The sequence below is a fragment of the Erythrolamprus reginae genome, chromosome 8, assembly GCF_031021105.1.
Source record: "Erythrolamprus reginae isolate rEryReg1 chromosome 8, rEryReg1.hap1, whole genome shotgun sequence".
In the NCBI taxonomy this organism is placed as follows: domain Eukaryota; kingdom Metazoa; phylum Chordata; class Lepidosauria; order Squamata; family Dipsadidae; genus Erythrolamprus; species Erythrolamprus reginae.
In genome coordinates this window covers 10665535-10685203 of record NC_091957.1, presented here as the reverse complement: position 1 = coordinate 10685203, position 19669 = coordinate 10665535, and the positions used below count along the sequence as shown (strand labels likewise).

At 44.9% G+C, this 19669-nt stretch overlaps 1 protein-coding gene across 4 annotated transcripts in view; it reads right to left on the bottom strand.

Annotated features, from left to right (window-relative positions):
• The window catches only part of GOLGA2 (golgin A2), a 57764-nt gene that overhangs the window by 31645 nt on the left and 6450 nt on the right, over positions 1–19669 (bottom strand). Inside the window, exons 2-9 of one of the 4 annotated variants that reach the window (XM_070758774.1) lie at positions 16999–17121; positions 15161–15241; positions 11143–11241; positions 8544–8584; positions 8367–8430; positions 7521–7580; positions 6165–6245; positions 2253–2291 (exon numbers count right to left, since the gene is read on the bottom strand). In XM_070758774.1, coding sequence (XP_070614875.1) covers positions 2253–2291; positions 6165–6245; positions 7521–7580; positions 8367–8430; positions 8544–8584; positions 11143–11241; positions 15161–15241; positions 16999–17121 — 588 coding nt within the window. The remainder of the gene's footprint in view (positions 1–2252; positions 2292–6164; positions 6246–7520; positions 7581–8366; positions 8431–8543; positions 8585–11142; positions 11242–15160; positions 15242–16998; positions 17122–19669) is intronic. The other 3 variants (XM_070758775.1, XM_070758776.1, XM_070758777.1) reach the window with 3 other exon arrangements.

Below are 19669 nucleotides of genomic sequence, written 5' to 3'. Positions count from 1 at the left end.
ATTAGGGCAGTGATGGTGAACCTTTTTTGGTTCACGTGCCAAAAGGGTGTGTATTGTGTGAAGCTTTCCTGAAGGCTCTGGAGTGTGAAAAACAACACAATGGGCAAATTGGAAGTCCGTTTTTACAACCTTCCGCTTTGCCCGTTGGGCAGTTATTTGCACTCTGGGGCTTCCGGAGGGTGAAAACGCCTTCCCCAAGGCCGAAAACCAGCAGGTTAGTGTCCGCATACACACTGAAGCTGAAATAGGGCAGTCCCTCAAGTGCCCTCCGATATGCTCAGAGTCACTCATGTCCTCATCACCTCGAGGCTCGACTACTGTAACGCTCTCTACATGGGGCTACCTTTGAAAAGTGTTCGGAAACTTCAGATCGTGCAGAATGCAGCTGCGATAGCAATCATGGGCTTCCCTAAATATGCCCATGTCACACCAACACTCCCAGTCTGCATTGGTTGTCGATCAGTTTCCAGTCACAATTCAAAGTGTTGGTTATGACTTATAAAGCCCTCCATGGCACTGGACCAGATTATCTCAGGGACCACCTTCTGCTGCACGAATCCCAACGACCAGTTAGGTCCCACAGAGTGGGCCTTCTCCGGGTCCCGTCAACAAAACAATGTCGGTTGGCGGGGCCCAGGGGAAGAGCCTTCTCTGTGGCGGCCCCAACCCTCTGGAACCAACTCCCCCCAGAGATTAGAATAGCCCCCACCCTCCTTGCTTTTCGTAAGCTCCTCAAAACCCACCTCTGCCGTCAGGCATGGGGGAATTAAGATAATCTTTCCCCCTAGGCTTCTACAATTTATGCATGGTATGTTTGTATGTACGATTGGTTTTATAACAAGGGATTTTAGCTGTTGTAGTATTGGATTTTTACATTCTGTTTTTTGTCACTGTTGTTAGCCGCCCCGAGTCCACGGAGAGGGGTGGCATACAAATCCAATAAATAAATAAAATAATAAATAAATGCTCCGTGTTGTCACCTATCTCATGCGTGCCATAGGTTCGCCATCACGGGATTTGGGGCTCTGTAAATTAACTAATCAAAGCCCGACATGGCTTAAGACCAGATGACCTATGGGACAGTCTCCTGCCTCACGTATCCCAGCGGCCAGTCAGATCCCACAGAGTTGGCCTTCTCCAGGTCCTGTCAGCCAAGCCATGCCGACTGGCAGGGCCGAGGGGAAGAGCCTCCCCTGTGGCGGCCCCCACACTCCTGGCCTTTTGTAAGGCTTTAAAAATACACCTTTGCAGGCAGGCTTGAGGCCATTGAGCGTTACACTCTGCTCCAGCTGATTGTACAGGGTGAGTTCAAAAAGTAAGTGTTTGTGCAAATATGTTCAATAAATTACTTTAAAAAAATAATTGCATTACTTTTGAATTTATCACCCTGTATGTAATGTTGAATGTACACTGCTCAAAAAAATAAAGGGAACACTCAAAGAACACATCCTAGATCTGAATGAATGAAATATTCTCATTGAACACTTTGTTCTGTACAAAGTAAATTATATTGGAGGTTTTTAAAAAGTCTTTTAAATCATATTAATTGGATTTTTTAGATGCATTGCTATGTTTTTTTTATATGCTGTGAGCCGCCCCAAGTCCTCGGAGAGGGGTGGCATACAAATCCAATTAATAATAATAAAATAATAATAATAAAAGTTGAATGTACTGACAACAAAATGAAATTGATTGTCAATCATTGTTGCTTCCTAAGTGGACAGTTTGATTTCACAGAAGTTTGATTTACTTGGAGTTATATTCTGTTGTTTAAGTGTTCCCTTTAATTTTCTGAGCAGTATATTATGGAATATAAGGGGAAGAGCCTTCTCTGTGGCGGTCCCGACTCTCTGGAACCAGCTCCCCCCAGAGATTAGAACTGCCCCTACCCTCCTCGCCTTTCGCAAACTCCTTAAAACCCACCTTTGTCGTCAGGCATGGGGGAACTGAGATATCTCCCCCGGGGCCTATACAATTTATGTATGGTATGTCTGTTTAATAATGGTTTTTTAAAAATATTTTATATTGTAAATTATTAGATTTGTTATAAACTGTTTTTATTGTGTTGTGAGCCGCCGCAAGTCTACGGAAAGGGGCGGCATACAAATCTAATAAATAATAATAATAATAATAATAATAATAATAATAATAATAAATGGTTTTTAATGTTTGGGGTTTAAAAAAAAAGATTTTAAGAGAAGAGAAGCAAAATAACCCCATCTTTGTCTCTCTCTGGAATAGATCTTTGTTACCTTCTCCAATTCGTTCACAACTTCTTGGTTCTGTTGCTTCTGCAGAAGGAACACAAGGATCATTTCTGAAGGCAAGGCGGTGCTGGTTAAAGGCTTTTGTGGGGAGCAACACAGCATAGGGTGCCGATGTCAGGGCCAGCAGAAGCACCCGAAACTGGGTCCCCCAATCCCAACAGAAGTGCTTTCGGGGGCGGGGTACAGGGATCCTCCACTTACAACCATCCGTTTAGAGACAAACAGCACTGAGAAGAAGAGACTTGGGGGCTTATGTTCCTGCCTTGTCCAAAGACTGACAGCGTTCCAAGGAAAAGAACTTTATCACCCACCCAGAGTGGAGAAGAGGCAGGAGGGGTGGGGGAATGAGAATTCAAAGGGGGAAAAAACCAATGGGGAAATTAAAAACAGGGCGTGCAAAAAAGCTGGAGAGGGCGTGACAAAGAAGGAAAGGTTCAAACACAGTGCTACCCGAAAACAGCCCTTAAGTTGCATGGAAGGCAGCAAGCAAGAAAGAGAAGCTGCCACGAGACAAGACGGCCCACGTGGGCCCCTTCACGTTGCCACAAGAGTCGAGCAGGCGGCCGGCACATCTTAGTTTGGGTCTAGAAAGATCCACTTTTGCTGAACAAACGAAGGAAAACTGGGGCTGTTATCTTGGGGGTTACAGGGTCTTTCTTTTGAGTTTTGAATCCGTTACCACTCTTCCCCGGCTTGGTGGGATGAACAGGGGTTTATGCCTGCAGGTTCTAGGCTGGGGCAGTGGCTCAGCGGTTTAAGATGCGACAAAATGGACAATGCAAAATTGGTATAGGTACATGGTGGACCATATTGAATTTGAAATTATGGATAGAAGGATAAATTCGGATAATGAAACTGAATTGGGACAAATGATGGGACGGTGGGACAAGGTAAGACAATACATGACGAGCAGAATCCGAGACCAAGCTACAAGAAATAAATTGGAATCACTCTATAATATGTAAATAGATATATTGCTCTTGGGTCAAGTGGACTATACAAGAAACACCCCCGATTTGGTGGTGGGGAATGTGTGTGTCTGGGTGGTGGGCACATTTCACTATGCACTGTTTTATGTTGTGTGATATATAAATTTGTTAAAAATTAATAAAAAAAATTATTTAAAAAAAAAAAGATGTTGGGCTTGTTGGCTGGAAATGTTCGAGAGCTGAGCACCACACGACGGGGCGAGTTCCCATCCTCGGTTCAGCAGGGTCGCCCAGGAAGTAATGCGCCTCATTTTTTTCTCAGCCTACAGTAATGGTACGAATGCGAAACTTTAGATATACAGTGATACCTTGTCTTACAAACTTAATTGGTTCCGGGACGAGGTTCTTAAGGTGAAAAGTTTGTAAGACGAAACAATGTTTCCCATAGGAATCAATGGAAAAGCGATTAATGCGTGCAAGCCCAAAATACACCCCTTTTGCCAGCCGAAGCGCCCGTTTTTGCGCTGCTGGTATTACCCTGAGGCTCCCCTCCATGGGAAACCCCACTTCTGGACCTCTGTGTTTTTGCGTTGCTGCAATTTCACTGAGGCTCCCCTTGCTGGGAAACCCCACCTCTGGACTTCCATTGCCAGCGAAGCACCCGTTTTTGCACTGCTGGGATTCCCCTGCTGGGATTCCCCTGCAGCATCACAAAAACACAGAAGTCCGGAGGTGGGGTTTCCCATGGAGGGGAGCCTCAGGGGAATCCCAGCAGCGCAAAAATGGGTGCTTCGCTGGCAACAGAAGTCCGGAGGCGGGGCATCTCAGCGGTGGCAGTGGGTTTGTAAGGTGAAAATAATTTGTAAGAAGAGGCAAAAAAAATTTAAACCCCAGGTTTGTATCTCGAAAAGTTTGTATGACGAGGCGTTTGTAATACGAGGTATCACTGTACATTATTTGAATTGTCAGAGGGGCCTGTGTAAATTTTGCCTTTCTTCAGATAGCGTAGCTGCAGCCGTGTTTCGAAATGGCGTCTGTAAGTGATGTACGTTACAAGCAGCGTGTGAATTTTTCACTGCAGAGAAAGAAACTGTTGGCAACATTCACAAACGTTTGCATATAGTTTGTGGAGAACCTGCATTCGACAGAAGTACGGTTAGTCGCTGGGCACAGAGGGTGAGGCCATTACAGTACAGAAATGGCTTCGTGACCAGAACAAGGAGTGGTACCGACAGGGCATACACGCCCTTGTGTCTTGCTGGAGGAAGGCCATAGAACGGGACGGAGAGTACGTGGAAAAATAGGGAGTGCAGAAGAAACATTGTTCTTTCTTGTGTGTAAGTTTCATTGTGTTCAATAAATAATTGTTGAAGAAGAAAAAATGTGGTGCATTACTTTCTGGGCGAACCTCGTAGCAATTTGGAAGCAGTCAAATGCGAGTAGATAAATAGGTACCACCTTGGTGATGTAACATCTTCAGACAGCGCTGGCTCGATGGCCTTGAAACGGAGATGAGCATCGCCCCCTAGAGTCGGCGACGACTAGAGGAGTAAAATCTGCAAGGATTCCTTTTATCTTTTAAAATTAGATTTAATTTAATTTATTAGACTTCTTGCTGCCCAAGACTTAGGACTCTTTTTTTTACCTACAGCTTCTCCCTCTCCCCCCAAAACACCTGGGCGCATCCCTGCGTTACCTGGCTGCTTCTATTCAGCCCATCCTTCCTGATTTTGTGGTAAATTTCTCTCCTGGCATAGCTCAGCCTGTCCTCCAAGCTGGCCCTTCCTGACAGTACTGCTACTAAAAGGCTGAAGATCTCGCTTCCAAGGACGAGGAAACTCCTAGTAGTATTAACCTGTCAGGGATTAAACACAGGCAGGTTGGGAATCGACTTGATCTCCAACCAGGGGGGGAAGTGAGGCTGTTGAGGAGAAGGCAGAAGAGCCATCAAGGGTTTGAGTGAACCTCTTGGACTGTCAGGACTTAAAGCAGAGATACTCAATCAGCAATTAGCCAATGAGCCCTTCGCACACAGGCTGGGTGTGAAAACATAACCCTGAATGAAGGTTTCCAGACTGTTGTGGTTGGATCACAGCCAGCTCCTCTGATAACAGATTTTGAACCACAGGAGCTGAGTTCGTCCGAGCATCGGAGACCTGCGTGGCTATCGGAGGATTCAGACAGGGCGGGGGAAGGAGAGATGGAAGCTGAATGTTCTGGAGAGATAGAGGTGGAGGCCCCTGCAGTGCCTAGGAAAGCCCCAGCTAAGGCCTTGTCTGGGTTGGATGAGTAGGGGATAATTAATGATCCAATCCTGAATGTGAAGGATTAGGAGGAGACAGGAACAGCTGCGCAGACGCAGGAGGAGATCTTGATCACAGCTGCGAGGGAATTCTGCAGCATGCATAAAAGGGGAGGTTTATGGGAGTGTTCTTTGCAGGAGTGATCGTTTGTGGTTTAACAGAGAAAGAGAAACAGATCCAGAGTTTTCTCTAAACCAACATCCCTGCTTTCTTGGAGAAACCCAGCCTTTGGACAATTGTTTTATGAAAGACTGTAGCTATTGCAAAAAAGAGTGAGTACCATTGCTTCAGCCCAGTTCGGAGACATTATTTACAAACCTTGGAGGGTTTTTGGAAATTTGTTATCGGCCTTGAAGATAATTCAGACTCTTTGGCAGTAAACAGACATTATTTTGCCGTAATTGCGGTTCACAACCAACTTGCTAATGAAATATATTTTTACGTTTCTGAAACTCAAGTCTGTGTGTTTTACTGTGACCTTAATTACTGCTCAGCTGTCACGCCAGGCAGAACACAGACAGGGCAAATGACTATTGAAAGAGGCCAATTCGTTGATCTGTAGCGGTGCACCCTGCACACCTTGTCTTGTGGCACAGTGAAAAGATGGAGCAAAGAAGAGCAGCAGGCAAAGCCAAATCGGTCGAGAGGCTAGTTAGGTTCCTTACCAATTCCTCTATCTCTGCACTGAGTTGTTTGTTTGTTAAATTGCTGGAGTCAAAAGCTACTGCCAGCTCCTGGTAACGCGTCTGATGGGGCACATGCAGACAGCCAGAGGTGGAAGAGGGGGAGGAAGGAGGAGAGAGAGAGAGAGAGAGAAAGGCAAAACACTTTTTTAAAAAAAGAGGGGGGAAATTCAGTAGTTTTCTGCAGCCCCTCCTCAAAAGAGCCCCAAACCCATGTCCCTCTGAATCACATACTGCACCCTAAAAACTTCACCTCTTTTAAAATCAAGGCAACCGTATCAAGGTACCCATCCTTGAAACATAGAAACGTGGAAGATTGACGGCAGAAAAAGACCTCATGGTCCATCTAGTCTGCCCTTATACTATTTCCTGTATTTCATCTTAGGATGGATCTATGTTTATCCCAGGCATGTTTAAATTCAGTTACTGTGGATTTACCAACCACGTCTGCTGGAAGTTTGTTCCCCTTCCTCTACTACTCTTTCAGTCAAATAATATTTTCACACGTTGCTTCTGATCTTTCCCCCAACTAACCTCAGATTGTGCCCCCTTGTTCTCGTGTTCCCTTTCCTATTGAAAACACTCCCCTCCTGAACCTTATTTAACCCTTTAACATATTTAAATATTTTGATCATGTCCCCCATTCCCCTTCCGTCCTCCAGACTATACAGATTGAGTTCATTAAGTCTTTCCTGATACGTTTTATGCTTAAGACCTTCCACCATTTTTGTAGCCCGTCTTTGGACCCATTCAATTTTATCCATATCTTTTTGTAGGTGAGGTCTCCAGAACTGAACACAGTATTCCAACTGGGGTCTCACCAGCGCTCTATAAAGCGGGATCACAGTCTCCCTCTTCCTGCTTATTATACGTCTAGCTATGCAGCCAAGCATTCTACTGGCTTTCCCTGCCGCCTGACCGCACTGTTCACCCATTTTTAGACTCTCAGAAATCACAACCCCTAAATCCTTCTCTTCTGAAGTTTTTGCTAACGCAGAACTGCCAATACAATGCTGGAAGAGTTCAGTTTGTAAGACTAGGCTGAAGTGGCGGGCAAAATTCTACGCCGTTTTTGCCTGCCAAGGGGAAGTCTTTCTCAAACTCAAAACCTTAATTTAAAATTAGACTTTTAAGCCGCCCAATTCCTTGTGGATTCTGGGCGGCGACCCAACCCAAGCTCTTCTAGCAGGGAAGGCAAAACCCAGGATTCTCCCTCCCGACCAATCAGCACTCCCCTTAAAAGGCCTTGTGGGAGCTGCAATTTGTGAGTGACACATCATGGAGGGATGATTACAAAATCCTGGCTGATGGGGCAGCCGGGAGGAAGGGCGGACCTACCGCCATCTCTTTCATGTCCGCGGGTGGCATGATGTTTTCTCCGTTGATGTAAGTCGTGGTCTGCAAAAGATGGGTTAAGGGTCACATTAAGGATCTGGATTCTGTTCTGACTGGTCAATCAATATTTCAAGGTAAGAGAGCATGGCTGGCTGTTTTGAGCCTATCGAGGAATTTTTTTTTAAAAAAAGAAGAAGCTGAAGGATGTTTCAGAGCTCTGATGTTATGGCTTCCCAGTGGCCAGCAGAGCTGGCAGCAGATTCAGACAGTGAGGAGGTTGGGGAGGAACAGGGGCCACTCCTGGAGTCTTGGGAAGGCCTGGACAAATGCTCTGTGTCCAAGGCAGAGAAGGGGCCAGGGCCGTCTGGCAGTTATCAGCTGCCTTTGGAGTCAGATATCAGGGAGGCAGATAAACAGCTGGAGCCTGTTCCCAGGGCTGCCAGGCGAAAGCAACAGCTGAGGAACAAGGGTCGACTTGGGAGTAAGGCCACAGGTGGACGGTGAATGGCCCCTCCTATAGGGAATAAAAAGGAGCGAAAGATGAGGGGAGTTTGCAGGAGATAATTAGTTCGCAATAAGTTTTGCAAACTAATTAGACAATAAGTTTTGGATGATATTGGCCTGGCAGCCCTCCACGCCAGATAAGGTTGGTGACTGCAAATTCACCCTTGAAAGACTCCACTAGATGTGAATGAGAAGAATTCACAATAACCGAATAAAAAGGGGATGCTGGCAGGCAGAATTTAATCTTATTTTCCTTCCCAAAAAGTAAGGCGCGTTTTATACTTTGGTGTGTCTTATAGTCCCAAAAATACAGTAAGCTAAAAAGTTTTTTAAAAGGCCTCTTACCTGGCTAACCATGCCGTTCAACTGTTCGGAGAGCTTGCGGAGGCTTTCCGTCGTTGAGAGGGACCTAATGGAGAGACGAGGGATTAATAAGGAAGTTGGAATCGCAGTGGCCAGAATAAGAGAATGGGGAGAAAAATATTCTGTTGTAGGAGCTGAAACCCAAGAAACATCTCTCACCTATTTTCGTCCAACACAGTATTATGATCAGTATCACCGATCTGTGGAACAGAGAGAGAAACACACAATTAAACCATGAGATTATACTTCAAAGTGCACACAAAGCCCAGGCAGATGCAGAGAAACTCTTGTGCCTTCAAGGGAGCCTGAATCAGAGGAAGAAGAGCCAGAACCGGAGCCGATGGAGGTCGACGGGGTGGCTTGGTTGGCAAATGGGGAGGAGCAGGCCCAGTCAGCCCTTCAGGATTGGGAGGCAAGGGGGGCAGGATGACCAAGAGAGGCCAAGCAATAATCATGAGACTGGGCTTAGACGATGAGTAAGGACCGCCCTCTCCTGATCCTCGAGCACAGAGAGTGGAAAGCAGGCAAGAACAGTGCAGGCTGACCCGGCTATTCTGGAGGAGAGCCTCCCGCCCATCTTCACAAGGCACACCTGGGGACTGAGGCTTAAGGAGACGCTGTGGGGAGGGGCATTTGTCGGGAACAAACACTGAATTTGTGGGAGTGTTGAGTGCTGTTGCTGACGTTTGACGTCCCCTGGATTCCTTGCTCTCTTCCTGGATTACTTGCCTTGCTCCTTTGCTTTCGGGACTCCCTCGATTTGCCCTGCTGGATTTCTTGTTTTGCAGCCACTGGGCTGACAGCGCTGGGCTGGACTATTTGCAGCCAGAGGCTGCTTGAGGTGTGTGTTTGTGGTGTGTGTGTGTGCGATCACTTTGCTCTGGGACTTGCCAGAAATGTGGGAGCATTTGGGGCAATTTGGAGCAATTTGAACCAGCAGCTGCTTTTGTTAAGAACATAAGAACCTAAGAAGAGCCATGCTGAATCAGGCCAAAGCCCATCGAGTCCAGCATTCTGTGTCCCACAGTGGCCCACCAATTGTCCATGGGGATCTTGAGCAGAAAGAGGAGACAAAACCCTCCCTTTCCCTCAACCTCCAACAAATGGTACTCAAGGGAACCCTGTCTCCCTCAACCAACATAGAGGTAGCACCTGGACATCCGTTTCAATAACCACCCATGATACACTTGGCATCCATGAATCAGTCTAATCCTGCCTTGAAGCTATCCAGGCTGACAGCTGTCATGACCTCTTCTGGAAGTGAATTCCATTAACTAACGACCCTCTGGGTGAAAAAATATTTCCCTTTATTTGTCCTCGCTTTCTTACCTATGAGCTTTAGGGAGGGCCCCCTCATCCTATTATTGTGTGATAGAGAAAATAATTTTTCTCTATCCACCTTTTCTATCCCATGCATGATTTTATACACTTAAACGCCGTCTTTCAAGGCTGAAGAGACCAAGACGTTACAACCTGGTTTCATAAGGGAGGTCTTAAGCATAAAACAATGACATTGCAACAGTCATAAAATAGGAAAAGCATGTAGAATGCTTGGCTGAATAGCTAGAGGTCTAACAAGCAGGAAGTGGGAGAGTGTGATCCCGCTGTATAGAGCGCTTGTGAGACCCCATTTGGAATACTGTGTTCAGTTGTGGAGACCTCACCTACAAAAAGATATTGATAAAATTGATCGGGTCCAAAGACGGGCTACAAAAATGGTGGAAGGTTTTAAGCATAAAACCTATCAGGAAAGACTTAATGAGCTCAATCTGTATAGTCTATGTTGGTTGAGGCAGGCAGGATTCCTTTGAGCACCATTTGTTGGGGGTCAAGGGAAAGGGAGAGTTTTGCCTTCTCTTTCTGCTCAAGATCCCCATGGGCCACTGTGGGCCACTGTGGGACACAGAATGCTGGGCTCAATGCGATTTGGCCTAATTCAGCATGGCTCTTCTTATGTTCTTATTGTTGTCCCCCCAGAAAGCCACTTATGCGGCTTTCTGATAAACAAAGTCAACAGGGAAGTCCAATTCACTTAACAACCAAGTACTAAGTTGTTGTTGTTGTTATTATTATTATTATTATTATTGGATTAGTATGCCGCCCCTCTCCGCAGACTCAGGGCAGCTAACAACAATGATAAAAACCAACATGTAACAATCCAATTTAATAAAACAACTAAAAACCCTTATTATAAAAATCAAACATACACACAAACATACCATACATAACTTGTAATGGCCTAGGGGAAGGAATATCCTAACTCCCCCATGCCTGGCGACAAAGGTGGGTCTTGAGTAATTTGCGAAAGACAAGGAGGGTGGGGGCCGTTCTAATTTCTGGGGGGAGTTGATTCCAGAGGGCCGGGGCCGCCACAGAGAAGGCTCTTCCCCTGGGGCCCGCCAAACGACATTGAGAAGGCCAACTCTGTGGGACCTTATCGGCCGCTGGGATTCGTGCGGTAGAAGGCGGTTCCGGATGTATTCTGGCCCAATGCCATGTAGGGCTTTAAAGGTCATTACCAACACTTTGAATTGTGACCGGAAACTGATCGGCAGCCAGTGCAGGCCGCGGAGTGTTGCAGAAACGTGGGCGAATCTAGGAAGCCCCACGATGGCTCTCGCGGCCGCATTAAGTTAACCACTTGCAGGGATTCACCGAACGACTGAGGCACGAAAGGTCTCGAAATGGGACTAAGACTCCATTGAAACTGTGGTCATTAAGTCGAGGAGTTACCGGGGAAAAATGGATGTTTACCAACCTGTGACAGCTGTCCAGCATTTGGAGCAACACAGGCAGACCCGTCTTTGCTATTAGACAGCAAGGAGACGCCAGCAGCTATGTCGCCGTCATTGTGGGCCTGTCGGAAAACACACAACACCGCAAGGATTAAGCCCACCAGGCGGGTGGGGAAGGAAGCTGACGAGAGCAGTGACGATGCACAGCTTGGAAACCTGTCCCACAAAGATTATCCTAATATATATATATATATATAAAAAATCAATCCTCAATCCTCTTAATGCCCAAAGTCAGCTAAGGTTCCGCAGAGGGAGGAGACTAAGCCTGCCGCTTCAGAGGGCTGCTAAGTTAGGCAGAAGTGAAATGAGGCCAAAATTAGCAATAGCATTTAGTCTTATATACCGCTTCACAGTGCTTTACAGCCCTCTCTAAGTGGTTTACAGAACCAGCATACTGGGTCCTCATTTTACCGACCTTGGAAGAGGAAAGGCTGAGTCAACCTTGAGCCTGGTGAGATTCGATCTGCCAAACTGCTTATAGCAGGTGATCAGCAGAAATAGCTTGCAGTACAGCACCCTAACCACCGCACCACCAAGGTTCCTTTTATTTTAACAGCAACAATAACAACAACAAAAGGAAGATAATTCATCGGTGACTCAGTAGAAGTCGAAATGGGGAGGGGAGATTACTAGAGTGCCTTTCAAAGCAGCCTAGGTGGACAATCACCCAGAAATCTGGATTAGACCTACCATTATTTTTCGGAGTACAGTGGTACCTCATCTTACGAACGCCTCTTCTAACGAACTTTTCAAGATACGAACCCGGTGTTTAAGATTTTTTTGCCTCTTCTTCCGAACTATTTTCACCTTACAAACCCAAGCAGCTGCTGCTGGGATGAAGGGGTTTCTTTCCCCCCCCTTTTTTTGAAGAAAGAAAAGGGAGGGGCAGCTTGGAGGAGTAAAGATTTTGCATGCTTGCAAAAGCACTGAAACGGTGTCTTTTGAAGAAAGAAAAGTGAGGGGCAGCTTGGAGGAGTAAAGATTTTGCATGCTTGCAAAAGCACTGAAACGGTGTCTTTTGAAGAAAGAAAAGTGAGGGGCAGCTTGGAGGAGTAAAGATTTTGCATGCTTGCAAAAGCACTGAAACGGTGTCTTTTTAAGAAAGAAAAGGGAGGGGCAGCTTGGAGGAGTAAAGATTTTGCATGCTTGCAAAGGCACTGAAACTGTGTCTTTTGAAAAAAGAAAAGGGAGGGGCGCCCCCCTTGCCTTTCTTCCTTCCCACTCACCCTTTAGCCTAGCCTTGCTTCTTCCACCCGCCCCCTTTAGCTGCTCCTCCCTGCCCTCTGTTCGCCTCCCTTCTAAAGTTTGGGATTTTCCTGAAGGATTTGCACTCATTATTTGCTTTTACATTGATTCCTATGGGAAACATTGTCTCATCTTACGAACTTTTCACCTTACGAACCTCCTCCTGGAACCAATTAAGTTCGTATGATGAGGTACCACTGTATAAGACACACCTGCATTTTTGGGGAGGAAAACAGGGGGGGGGAGGGGGATAAATCTGCCTATCAGGTATTCTTCTGGCTAGCGTCCTTAGTCTGGTCAGCTTCAGTACATTATTTTATTCCCTGCTTAGAGCTTTAAAAATAACCTTATTCGGAGTAAGTAGCAATGGAAAAAAAAGACTTAGAGCTGGAAAAAAACATCATTTGGAGGGAGTAGCAAGGAACAAAACTTCCAAACCTGGAAGATTGTTAGCATCTCATTAGGGCTGGAAAAAAAAAATCTTTGAAAAAGCTACATTCAGAGTATAAGACGCACCCAAATTTTCAGCCTATTTTAGTGGGGAACAAGGTGCATTCTATACTCGGAAAAATACAGAAGTTAATACCAGGAACGTTTAATCCTAGCAGGGACCCTCAACCTGTTCAATTAGATCTGGCGACGCACTCCCCAAATCATAAAATGTATGATTTGAAAACGTTCCTCCATTTCATGCTCTTTCAGCCCGGGCCATCAAACCCTGGCAAAAGATGGTATGTCAGCAGCTTTGCTGTTTTAACCAATGCCGATACAGGTAGCCCTCAACTTAATGACCAAAACTGAGCCAAAAAAAGAAAGAAAAGGTCCCTGTGGCTAAGCGAGACGTTGGTGAAGCTGAGTTGTATGACTTTTCTTACTGCAGTTGTTAACTGACTCTCAGCAGCTGTCAGCCGTACTTCAGTCAATGTGGCTTCCCTCGAGAGAAGGTGGGGAGGGGGAGTAGAACGTCCAATTCCTTAACATCAGAGTACGTTTATATAATTACTGTATATGAAATACTAATAATCTGATGGTCATTTCAAAAAACCATTTCTTAGCGAGCACCTAGAAGTCAACAGGAACACACGTGACAACTTTCAAGTTCGTAGGCTTTACAGTTTCATGATGAGTGATATTTGGCTTTTATATATATACAGTAGTACCTCTAGATACGAGTTTAATTCGTTCCAGAACGGAGCTCGTATGTCGATCAACTCGTATCTGGAACAAATGGCTTTAGACTTTGTTTTTCCCCGCCGAGATAACCAGAAGCAAGGATTCTTGCGCCACCTAGTGGAAGCTCGGCTCGTATCCCGAATTTGAGCTCGGGTGTGGAACAGAAATTTCGCTCCCGTCGTGGCTCGTAACTTGGAATACTCGCATGTGGAGCAGCTCGTATCTAGAGGTACTACTTCCCCCCCAAAAATAAAGGGAACACTTAAACAACCCAATATAACTCCAAGTAAATCAAACTTCTGTGAAATCAAACTGTCCTCTTAGGAAGCAACACTGATTGACAATCAATTTCATTTTGTTGTCAGCACATTCAACTTTGTACAGAACAAAGTATTCAATGAGAATATGTCATTCATTCAGATCTAGGATGTGTTCTTTGAGTGTTTCCTTTATTTTTTTGAGAGATATATATGAGATATATACAGGTATATATAAAGCATATTCGGGTTTCTTCCTGTGTAAGTCTCAGAGATTTCTGGCGACGTTTTGACAAGGTCCCACTCGTCATCTTCAGGCTGGTGCTTTTGGCCTTGTGCTAGGGCGAACACTAGTTAACCAACCTTACAACCGCCACAATTCACTTAAGTGGCAAGGGAAGGCATAAACAGGGTGTCCAGGGGAGAAAGCATTTTGAAATTCCCTGATATTTTCTTGACATTTCCCTGTAACCTGCGATCTAGTGAAGGCAGCGATCGTAGGTGACGTCCTACCAAATGGCTAAGCCGTGGAGAAATATCGGTAGCTGAGGAAGCAAGTTGTTGCCACAGTTATGCTCATTTTTGCTCGACTCTTGCCAGGCAGTGCGAGCCGTTGTTGTTTTTTACATGATTTCCCCCTGACTTTTAATACAGTTTTGTTCCCCCCCCGTTTTTTTTACAAATTTCCTGATAATTCCGTGATATTTCCCGAACTGCCGATTTCTCTGATAATTCCCTGATTTCCCTGATTTTTTGGGAAACAGATCACTTAGTGTATGTAAAACATGTATAAATACACACTCGGTCTTGATTTGTGCTATTTCTTGATAGGTTCCCCCCCCCCCCCTGATTTATTCTTTTTTTTTTTTTTCACGAATTCTCTGATAATTCCCTGTTTTCTAGGTTTGGTGGGCACCCTGCATAAAGCAGAGCAAAATTCCCTTAACAAAGGCTTCCCTTTATCAGGCTTCTCCTGCTGTTGTAAGGCGAGAACTACCCGAGTTTCACAGCAGCTGCTCTGCCTTGAAAAAAACCCAGAGGGCGTTTGGCCCATGTAACCTGAACCGGGTTAAGGAACCGCATGCAGAGAGAGACAGAGGAGGAGAGCAGGAGGTTAAAAATAAAGCGACACAAACAAGCCACGATTATATTCTTAACGCAGGCCACAAAGTCTCTGCAGCTTGCCAAACACACACACACACCAATCAGCGCTTGCAAAGCACGGCGCCACAGGTTCAACTCCGCGATATGGATGGAGAGCAAGCAAGCCCAGCTGGACGGACGGACTGACTAAAAGCTGCCTCACCTTCCGCTTGTCCAATGTAGGTATGGCTACCCCATTGGAGCAGTTAAAGTCGGACACCAGCGCCTTCAGAAGGGTCTCAATCTACAGGAGCAAAAGAGAAAAAGGGGGGAGAGAAAGAGCTGAGAAAAAAGAGCAGGGGGGGGAGGGAAGAGTAAAAAGGACAGGAGAGGACGTCGATCGCCCCCCACCCCAAGCGAAAGGAACAAGAGCAAGAAGGCCTGGCAGGAGAAGTGAAAAAGACAAGCAAGGGCCACTGAAGACCATGGAACTCGCTGGCACTTGATTTCTTTCAGGGTTAGGGTGGCAGATTTAAGGGGCAAATGTTTTGTTCTGACCTGCCCGGATGCAACTCTACAATCAAATGTTTGTGCTTACAGTTTTGTCTATTGTTTCTAAAACCCACAGAGATGGAGAGGGGGGGGGGGAGGCAGACATAGAAACAGAGAGAAACAGAGACAGAGAGAGAGAGAAACAGACTGAGATAGAGAGAGAGAGAGAAACAGACTGAGATAGAGAGAGAGAAACAGAAAGAGAGAAACAGAGAGAGAGAAACAGAGGCAGGCAAAGAGAGACACACAGAGAGAAAGACAGAAACAGAGTGACAAAGACAGAAACAGACAAGAGTGACAGAGAGAGAGAGAAACAGATGGGCAGAGACAGATAAACAGAGAGAAAGAGAGAGACAAAGAGAAAGAGACAGAGAGAGAAACAGACAGACACATACAGAAACAGAGAGACAAAGAGAGAGAGAGAAGCAGAGACAAATAGAGACACAGAGAGAGAGAAAGAAAGAGAGAGAGACAAAGAAAGAGACAAAGAAAGAGACTGAGAGAGAGAGTTCTCAACTTACAACAGTTTGTTTAGTGACTGTCCGAAGCTCCCATGGCACTGAGAAAGTTAATCTATGACCATTTTTCACACTTATCACAGTCCCAGTGGTCATTTGGTCACCTTTTGAAACTTTCTGACAAGTAAACTCTAACTGGGAAGCCAGTGTCACTTAAGGTTTACCGTGCTTCTGGCTTAGTGACTGCAGCCATTCCCTTAACAAGTGTGGCGAGGAAAGTCGTGCAATGGGGCCCAACCCAACGAACAATTCTCTCGCTTAGCCACATAATTTATGTTGCAAGCCACCCTGAGTCTCTGGAGAAGCGCGGCCTAGAAATTGAATGAATGAATGAATGAATAAATAAATAAAAATAAATGTTTTTGGCTCAATTGGTACTGTAAGTTGAGCAGCAACTGTTCTTGGGGTCAGTTACACAAGGTTCAATCAATCAATTCAGTTCATTACACCCACAGACCAGAGACCAACAAAAACAAAAAATATTCAGTAAACATACCATTAAAAATTCGAGTATAAAACGATAAACAACAACTAAAACTTATAAAATCCACTCTGTCAATTATAACATGGTCTAACTATGCTAAGATGACAATCCAATTTTAACACAAGGTTAAACGCTCCATTTGGAAGAAGACATGGTGGCCAAGTTCACAGCAGGTATCCAAGACAGGCAGAGCAAGAATCTCCAACCTTGCCCACTTGCTGGCTGAGGAACTCTGGGAGTTGAAGTCCACAAGTCTTAAAGTGGCCACGGTTGGAGACCTCTGAAGTAGAGGGAACCTCTCTTTTACCTTTGCTCCAAGCTAATGGTCCATCTGGAGATCCGCGGTTCTGAACTGGTAGCTCTATTGCAGGAGAGGGCAACTATGGCCCGTTTATCTCACCTATATGGACCTCAACTCCCAGAATTCCTGAGCCGGCCCTGCTTTGCTTTAAAGCAGAATCCAGGAAGCAGCAGACACTGCAGAACGTGGCAGAGGGGAAAACTTACGTTTTCAGGAGATTGTACTCCATCAGTAACAGGCGTCTCTGGGCGACTCGTTTCTTTACTTCTCCGTTTCTTCTTGACCCCCGCTGTGGACACAGGGCTGTTTTTCTGTTGATATTCTTTCAGCTGAACGGGGGGAGGAGAGAGAAGGCAAAGGGATTGAAATTAATCTAAGCTGAAGTTGGAACCGGCTCCATGCAAAACTAAAATCTGGTAAGGTAGAAACATAGAAGATGGATGACAGAAAAAGACCTCCTGGTCCATCTAGTCTGCCCTTATACTATTTCCTGCATTTTATCTTAGGATGGATATATGTTTATCCCAGGCATGTTTAAATTCAGTGACTGTGGATTTACCAACCACGTCTGCTAGAAGTTTGTCCAAGCATCTACTACTCTTTCAGTAAAATAATATTTTCTCACGTTGCTTCTGATCTTTCCCCCAACTAACCTCAGGTTGTGCCCCCTTGTTCTTGTGTTCACTTTCCTATTAAAAACACTTCCATAACATATTTCAATGTTTCAATCATGTCCCCCCCTGTCCCTTCTGTCCTCCAGACTATACAGATTGAGTTCATGAAGTCTTTCCTGATAAGTTTTATGCTTAAGACCTTCCACCATTTTCGTAGCCCGTCTTTGGACCCGTTCGATTTTATCAAGGTAAAGGTTCCCCTTGCACATATGTACTAGTCGTTCCCGACTCTAGGGGGCGGTGCTCATCTCCGTTTCTCAGCTGAAAAGCCAGGGCTGTCTGAAGACGTCCCCATGGTCATACGGCATGACTAAAGGCCGAAGGCACATGAAACGTTGTTACCTTCCCACTAAAGGTTGTCCCTGTTTTTCTACTTGCATCATGCTTTCCAACCGCTAGATTGGCAGAAGCTGGGACAAGTAACGGGAGCTCACGCTGTTACATGGCACTAGGGATTGAACCAATGTTTCTGAGTGACAAGCTCAGCGTCCTAGCCACTGAGCCACCATGTCCCATGATTAAAATCTAAAGAAATCTAATCTAAAATAGTTAAAAATCTGGTAGAGAAAGGTTTTTTAAAAGGGGGTTTCCTTAGGAAGAAGAAAGAAAAGGTGTGGTTATTATTGGGTTTATTATTATTAATATTAATATTAATAATAATAATAATAATAATAATAATTTATTAGATTTGTATGCCGCCCCTCTCCAAGGACTTATTGATTATTCAGGTGATTTTTGAGTTGATACTAGCTTAAGTACACAGTCCCTACCGTTTGAAAAACTGCTCATAATGTTAGATCCCCTAATCCGTTAAGTTTCGGTTAGGTGACATTTTTAACAGTTCCAATGATGTGGTTGCACACTTTCACAAGCTCGTTTCCTGTTACATATCCCTAGCAAAAGTGGCCAGGGAAAATATCCATACGTACTGTATTTTGAAAAATTGTAAAAATGGCTTATAGAGGAGTCAACATAGTCTTCAAACAGCCTTCCCACCCACCACAACGTGTGAGACTGATATTATTGTTCAATCCAAATTTTGCGGTGTTTACTACATATTCCGATACAAATCACCTCTTTTTATTAGCTAATAGATATAATGCTCACACACTCCAGAAGATTGCAACATGCAGTGAAACCACAATGTCTGCTGAAGATTGGATAAAACTCACATAGCAACATTTTAAGGAAGTATTTAAACAATCTATTAAGTACATCCAGCTATCCAGAAGCTCTTTGAAACATTCTTCCCAATTCTATGTGCAATCTTTCTTTATATACTATCACAAAAATGAATCGAAACCTACTCTGTTCTTCTCAAAACAATCATTTCAGCATTGGATTGAAATTAAAATCCAAATGAAATAGTTCAATTTCTTCTGTTTATCTATTTCTCATACATTGTTTGACTAAAGGTTGCAACACAGCCACAGGAAACAAATAAATACTAAACTAAGTGCCCTAATAGTCTACCTTGTTATTTGATTTACTTGCTATTTGGGCTGGAGGCCAAAGGCGTCCTTGAACCAAACTTGCCCTTGAAATTTTGCCGAAGCTGACTTTTAAATTCCTTCATTCATACAAGACCAAAAGAAAAGAAAAAAAAGGAAGGCTCTTTCCGTTTCCCACCAGCTTCACCAGACATAATAACAGAGTAGAATAACAGAGTTGGAAGGGACCTTGGAGGTCTTCTAGACCAGTGATTTTCAACCTTTTTTGAGCCGCAGCACATTTTTTACATTTACGAAACCCTGGGGCACATTGAGCAGGGGGGGGGGGGGGGGCTAAAAAACTTTGGACAAAATTTTTTTCCTCTCTCTCTCTTCCTCCCCTTCACTCTATTTTTTTCTCCCTCCCTCTTTCTCTCCCTTCCTTCCTCTTTCTCTCTCTCTCCATACCTCTTTCTTTCTCTTCCTTCCTCCCTCTCATTTTTGCTCTTTCTCTCTCCCCCCCTACCTCCCTCTATGTCTTTCTCTCTCTCCTTCCCTCCCTCCCTCTCTTTCTCTCTCTCTCTTTCTTTCTTTTCTCTCTCTCTTTCTTTCTCTCTCTCTTGCTTTCTTTCTCTCTGAGCTTCGCGGCACACCTGACCATGTCTCGCGGCACACTAGTGTGCCACGGCACACTGGTTGAAAAACACTGTTCTAGACTAACCCCCTGCTCAAGCAGGAGATCCTATGCCACTTGAGGCAAACAGTTGTCCAAT